This window comes from Zingiber officinale, chromosome 5B (genome assembly GCF_018446385.1).
Source record: "Zingiber officinale cultivar Zhangliang chromosome 5B, Zo_v1.1, whole genome shotgun sequence".
Taxonomy (NCBI): Eukaryota; Viridiplantae; Streptophyta; class Magnoliopsida; order Zingiberales; family Zingiberaceae; genus Zingiber; species Zingiber officinale.
Genome location: NC_055995.1, coordinates 131,840,051 through 131,847,591, shown reverse-complemented (window position 1 = coordinate 131,847,591; position 7,541 = coordinate 131,840,051). Strand labels below are relative to the sequence as shown.

At 37.4% G+C, this 7,541-nt stretch overlaps 1 protein-coding gene across 1 annotated transcript; it reads left to right on the top strand.

The window, feature by feature from the left end:
- Positions 1-3,669: 3,669 nt before the first annotated feature.
- Positions 3,670-6,972, top strand: LOC121986064 (cysteine proteinase 1-like). Its single transcript, XM_042539859.1, has 4 exons — positions 3,670-4,217; positions 4,325-4,444; positions 6,105-6,351; positions 6,533-6,972. The coding sequence occupies exons 1-4, from the start codon at positions 3,717-3,719 to the stop codon at positions 6,802-6,804; spliced, it is 1,140 nt and encodes a 379-aa protein (XP_042395793.1). The 5' UTR covers positions 3,670-3,716; the 3' UTR covers positions 6,805-6,972.
- The last annotated feature ends 569 nt before the right edge of the window (positions 6,973-7,541 follow it).

The window sequence follows — 7,541 nt, the reverse complement described above, 5'->3', positions numbered from 1 at the left end:
GTGGATATTCTTAAATCACCGTCCATTATGAATTCATTCTATCAAAACTAAAACATTTTGAAAAAGCTAAGAAAACATTTTATCACTGCACTATTCACTATTGCATCGTGACTATAATTTCTCTTAATTGATTAGGAGCGAGGCGATAATGTCCAAGAAATCAGATTCCTTTAGCCTTCTCACCCACCGGCACGCACAAGCGTGCGCTCATTAATTATATTATTAATCAAACAATTAAGCTAAACCCAATCCCAATCCCAATGCCATCGATAATCTCTATAACCTACTTTGTTCCTTGCAACTTCATCTTTATGTTTTATGTTGTAAGATTTCTAATTGTCTCAAATTTAATTGATCTGAGTAGGATTGATCTGTTAATTGATAATAGATGAGTCATTGATATGTACGACTTATTTTATAAGTACATTATTGTAAAGCTAATTTTTCAAATAAATAAAATATTAATGTCAAATAAATTACTTAAGCAATAAAGGAAATTATGATTAATTTTAGTCTGGTTTGGTTCGCCATTATAATCACACCTAGTGATTTTTGACTCCTACAAATTTGCTTTTGATGCATGAATTTAAAATTTTCTCCAAATCACTCAGGTATAAAATCAATCTAGCATTTCTCTCTTGGACATTTTTTTCTCCCATTTGGCGAGTTTTAAGGTGCAAATGTTTTAGTGTTTTATAGAATTGGGAGTGACACTATTTTGTACTGAATGTTGTTACACCTTAGAAGATGAATTTTGTTTCACCATGATCACCTCGTCTTAAAAGAGGGACAAACTCTACCCTCATCTTTTTATGAAAATTATTCCTTTATTTTTTTAATTTATGTATCCAGTTTTTAAAATCCGATTAATTTTTGAGATGACTAACTTTGTCCTACATAAGTTTCTTAACAACCACTGGAATAAATTAAATCGGGAAGTACAGATGGATCATGATGGACAACCTAGTATTATAAGTTTTTAAAACTCCCTAAATATAATGTGTCCTTCATGAAAAATTATTCCTTCATAAATCATGATATTTAGGAGATCTGTAACCATCATCCCGCTATCGGAGTGACAAATAAGATTTTTACAAGATCATCCCCTCACTTAGATGAGTTTTTCTTAATCCTTCACATCAACCAATTGTCCAATATCCAAAGTTAAGTAGTCATCACCCACACGAGAAGTAAAATCTACAATTTAGACCATGTCAAACGCATGCCAACAATTTGAAGACAAGAATTTCACATTTGATGGTAGCGATGGGTCCATCTATCAGCTGTTCACTGCTTGGGGAAAGCTAGAGAAACTCTCTAGTCTCAACTTCAAGTAATAACAATAGAAGATGTTCTATCTCACTGTGATCAACCTTGTGAGATTCTTGAGCAAGGACACCCCTCCGAATCTAACGGTGATGATCCTCGATAGGAGGCTACATCAAAAGCAGGGAGAGACCATGAATTTCTGTGCAAGAACTAATTTTGAATGTATTGGGTTAGGACTTGTTGAAATTGTGCAACTAAAACCTTGAAGCAACACAAGTATAATACTAACTCAGGTGATTTTACTTGATATTCGTCTCCTTGAAACGACTAATTTAAGAGTCTACTCTTAGCTATCCACTTCCACTAAACCTTCTCCTTCTCGAACAAAACCCAAAGGCAAAGAAATCTTCTTACAGGAAGATTGCAACAATTTACAAAGTTCTGCAAATGAAATTGCAACAAGACAGAACAAAAGAAGATATTACAAGTTTTGACTTAGTTCTCTGTCTCTTGGTTACTTGAAGATGAGTTACTTAAAGATGCTGCATACGGGAGTTGGACACTAAAGATGAGTAGGAGAATCACAATAAAACAGTAGTATATTTGTACCCTAAGCCTCCTTTTAAACAATTCAGAATTAGGTTGTTTCTCTACTTTTTGTCCCGACTAATCGATTGGCAAAACACACCAACTGATTGTTGACCATTGGCTATCCATTGAACGGTCACTTACTCCAGATCAACAGTTGAGATTATCCCAATTTTAAATCCCAATTGATTGGTGGGCATCATCAATTGCTTGGTAATACTCAATGGATCGGTCAAACGATTTGGCAGACTTCTATTTCCTCACGAAACTTCTACCAAATCAATTGACAATGCCAAATCGACCGGCCAATTGTCGACCGGCCAATTGATTTGGCAGACTTCTATTCACTTAAGAAACTTCTACCAATCAATTGGCAATGCCAAAATGATTGGTCAATTGTTTTATTAGACTTCTATTTGCTCAAGAAGCTCTGTCAATCAATTGGTTCCATTTTCCAATTGATTGATACACAATAGAGTAAATATTGATTTTTGGGTTTAACCCAATCAATTAGTATAATTCACTAATATATTAGTAAACCCTAAAATAGGTTTTCTTTTTTCCATTCTTAAACCCTCAAGTACGTATTGTTAGTGTAGTTGACATTGATTGTCAAACTTAGATTTTAATGAATGACAAATAGATTAAAGTTAGATGTTATGTTATCTAATCTCTTTACCGAGTGTGCAGAAGTTGACGAGTTTCGATGACCTGACATTATGTTGAAGTTCAGATATGCGATTCTGACAGGAAGTCCAACTAGGTCTGCGGGGCCCAATAGTTGGCTGAAGTCCAATCAGAATATTCAATTCTAGACGATTGGCTAAAGTCCAGATGTGCAATTCTAGTAGGAAGACCTTGCGGGTCAAGAGGCAAATCAAGTAACTCTAACTAGTAAGTGAGGTAAGTTACTAGAGGAGAGTGATCTAGTGAGGACGAGTCATAGTGGGACTGTAGGTGTCGGTCCAATTTAGATCCATTTTAGAAACCTAAACTGAAACAATGACTAGCTCCTGGTCTTGGATAGACATAATCTAATTAATAATGTTATTTTATATTATACTAACTCTATTTTGCATGTTACATTTTATTTTTTGACTAATATATTTTTGCATGACAAATATCAACCTCGGATGAACAGTATCCGATGCGCCTTAAAGGTGCTCGAAGGTACCTCGGAGCAGTGCTTAGAGGAACCCTGGACATGGCAGAGGAGGCACCTCGGAGGTGCATTAGAGGTTAACACATTTTTGGAGCAAAGTGATATTACATTTCCATCCCCAAAAGATAATGCAAAGTAAGAAAAAAGTAAATAAAGTAGGGTTAATATTGTAAAGTTATTTTTTATTTCTATTATAACCTAGTTTATATTCCTTAATTGTTTTTTCATATTTGAGTTTATAGGACTTTTCCACCTCTAGAAAAAAATAATTTCATAGTGCATCTTTATGCTGCAAAAGGTTGGAATCGTCAACCCACATGGTAATCTCAGGTGTTTAGCACGGACAGATATTGATGTTATCGCATTTGCTACCACAGACCCTCGACCTCTCGACTCATGCTGCAAGAATCCATGTCATAACCAGTTGATCCCGCCCGTGGAGACATTCATAGTGCATCTTTATGAGCAATGAAGAAGATGAACATCAAATCAAATTTAGATATTTGCATTACTTCAAATTTTCCATTACAAATCATTTTCCTCTCCGATACACTCACGTATCGTTTGACCACGTGCTATCCAACTACCAGGACGATCTCAATCCACCGTTCCATTCCATCTCATTCGTGACTGGCCGGTGCGGGCAGATAAATGGGTGGGACGGCACCGAAAAGAGCAAAGGAAAAAAAACGAAAACATGCCATTGGATCGCCTCTCCTACTCCCTTTTCCTCTTTCTGACCATCGCCGCTGTCGCCACCGCGGCGTCGTCCCGTCTGCAACCCGACGAACATGACGACGCTTTGATCCGGCAGGTGGTGCAGGATGATCCGGCCATCATCGGTGGAGAAGACGGAGAGCTCTCGGACCTCGACGCGGAGGTCCACTTCTCCAGCTTCATCAGGCGGTTCGAGAAGACCTACGCACACGCCGAAGAGCGGGCTCTCCGATTCGCTATCTTCAAGGCCAACCTGCGGCGGGCGAGGAGGCACCGGATTCTTGACCCCACCGCTGTCCACGGCGTCACCAAGTTCTCCGATCTCACTCCTGCCGAGTTCCGCCGCACCTACCTCGGCCTCCGCGGTCGTCGTTCGGCTGTAGCTTCTTCGTCCCACGAGGCGCCGATCCTTCCCACCAACGACCTTCCAGAAAACTTCGACTGGAGGGATCACGGCGCAGTTACCCCTGTCAAGAATCAGGTCTCAATTTTTTTTTAAACAAAATTTCTTACCCTTTGCAGTCGAGAATATTGATCTGATCGATTAACTTATTTTGTTTGTTTGTTTGTTTGGGGGTGGGGGACTAGGGTTCGTGTGGATCATGCTGGTCCTTCAGTGCTGCTGGGGCACTTGAAGGGGCCAACTTTCTGGCGACGGGCAAGTTGGAGAGCCTCAGTGAACAGCAGCTTGTGGACTGCGATCATGAGGTCACACTTCTAACTCATTTATTCCTTTTTTTACTATTCTCAGTGGACAAATCTTGGGTAGATTGCTGAAATATCTTTTCTTTTATTGTACTTACACTTTGAAATATTATGCTTATATAGCTATGTCTTTATCATACTTCACATTATATAAATTTACAAATTAAAGCACTTACATCTACTAAACTTATGCATCTATGGCTACTAGACTGGGGTACTTTGGAATACAAAATCGGCGCACCTACAATTGTTTATAATGCTAACATTAAGATTGGCTAGAGCTTTTATTTTCAGTATCATCTTTTAGAAAACATTTGAAGTTCTATGGTCTCTATTCATTCAGGGTAAACTACATTTATGTGTAGATACATTTATGTGTAGCAGGTATGATCAGGCATTTATGTGTAGTAGGTATGATCAGGATAAACTTTTCTAAGATACACTAGTGATAGCTTGCAATTCAATAGAAGGATAAGGGGAACTAATCTCCAATAGTAGGAATGACTGATTTTGATAATACTACTTTAAACTTCAATTTCACTATGGTGTGTTTGGTCCATAGGAATAGCTATTTTGTTCCCTGTCAATTTCCATGGAATAGGTGTGCTGGGTGGATTGAGCGAATCTGGTGAACTGATTAGGTAAGACGAACTGAGCTGGCCATGTTGGATTGAAGGTAGGAGTAGGGTGTGCCTAAATGGGTCAAGCGGAACAAGTGGGACAGACTACCTAAAGAATCCGGCAGATTTTGCCACTTGGATAAGTTTGGTGGATATGATGGGCTAGGTGCCCCTAGCTCATCAAATGGACTGGCTTAATCATTGAATATTTTATCACTGTGGAAATTATTTCACTGTCAATTACTTACAAAATTCTTCCTACAAACTATTCCCATTCCATGAATCAAGCCACCAACAGTATATTTCCTTTACTAGGAATTGAATTGTATGATTGATAAGATTTCTATTGTTAAAATTCTGAAGTTAATTAACAAATCAACATCTGATGACAATTTAAATGTATCACCTACCACCTGATTTTTTTTTAATGCAACCTAACTGTTGTTTTTTCTAAAAATATCTTTCTATTTTTTCCTAAAATTTGCATGATATTTATTCAAAAAAATCAGGTCATGTTGGTAGTTTCATAAAATTGTATGTCATATGTATGATACTTCTGAATGCTTGTTCTATCTGGACATCAGGACTGAAAAATTGTATTGAGACAGTTTGCATTACAGTACTGCATCCTCATTTATTTATTGAAAGTGTTAAAACAGTTTTTTTTTTCGAATAATTTGTGTAGAAATTAGTATTCTATCATTATTTTCCTTGAGAAGAACTATCCATCATAGTGCATTTCAAAGTGCGACTTTTATTTGGTATTTTATTTTTCACTCCCACTTCTTGAGACTTGATTTGCTGCCTGCTTTGTTTTGCGGATGGTAACCTACCAACTAATAAGCCATTGGACTATTGAAGGGAAAAAACAGTCATTCCTTATTTGCACTACTGATTGCCAATGAGTGCATTGATGAAAGTTGATCTTCAAGTGTTTGAAAGAAAATTTAACTATGGTTATTCAAAATACTTTCATACAAGTTGATGTTCCAGTGCTTGAAAGAAAGTTTAACTAGGGGTCAAAATACTATCTGTTTTTGCAGTGTGATTCCTCTGAACCAGGTTCTTGTGACCAAGGCTGCAATGGCGGTCTTATGACTACTGCATTTGAGTACTTGCAAAAATCTGGTGGTCTTGAGCGTGAAGAAGATTATCCTTATACAGGGACTGACCGTGGCGCTTGCAAATTTGATAAATCAAAGATTGCTGCTTCAGTCTACAACTTCAGTGTCGTCTCCATCGATGAAGATCAAATTGCAGCTAACCTTGTGAAACATGGACCCCTTGCAGGTTGATTATCTCATATTATGTTTCATTTTGCAACTTCTTTTTACACACTAGGAAATAACTGTGATATGAATCTTAGCCTTAAATGCCGAAGCCACACATCTTACTTTTCAAGTTTTAGACTTTTGCTTCCCTGTTCAACGAAATCAAACTATTTGACATACGAATCTCTATTCATTTGCAGTGGGAATAAATGCAGTATTCATGCAAACATACATGCATGGTGTTTCATGCCCTTATGTATGCGGGAGGCATTTGGATCACGGCGTGCTGCTGGTGGGTTATGGCTCTGCTGGCTATGCTCCCATTCGCCTCAAGGAGAAGCCCTACTGGATCATTAAAAACTCGTGGGGCGAGAACTGGGGAGAGAAGGGTTACTACAAGATTTGCAGAGGCAGGAATATCTGTGGGGTGGATTCCATGGTCTCTACTGTCACTGCTATTCGCACTGAGTAAGATTAAAACATTTCCCTGGCTATTACATACATTCTTGCAAGGGTTAGTATTCTACAATTTATAAATATTACGCGCCTGACTATATGGAGGATTTAAGCTTTGTGTGCTTATGGTAACCCTTTGAACTGGCTTCTAAGCTAAATATAACTGAAGACGCATGTTCAATTAGTTTAATTTGAGTTAATTTGTGGATCAGTGATACTGCCGTGAAATAGAAAGCTTAGGATTTATATCACCTTAACTCATTTTGTATTAGTTTATGTTTATGGTTGTATGCTTTTGTTGCTTATGCTTATTCTTAATTAACAAATAATTTAAGTTTCATATTTGTAAGATTTTTAAAACCTCAAATCTTCAATCCTAACAATATTATATTTGCCACTAAAAGTATTGTAGTAACAAAACACTTGTGACTTTCAATTGTAAAGATATTTCTATGATAAGAAGATTGTCTATCAAAATGTGATACTAAAAAACTTCTCTAAATTTGTCTAGATCTTCAAATCAGAATATCCATATTTTTGGTGAATTTGTATAAGATCAGGCATGGATGGCATACCAGGCCATGGACAAGTATAAGCTAAAATTCTCAAGCTATCACCCCATCTGCATAAGTATGGACTTAACCAAGCCATTTGAAGAGACACTCCCATGTTGCACACCAAAGCGATCCTCAATCACAGTTTCAGATGCCTACTTAAAAGTCAAAAAATTACAAAATGATTTTTGATATGTCC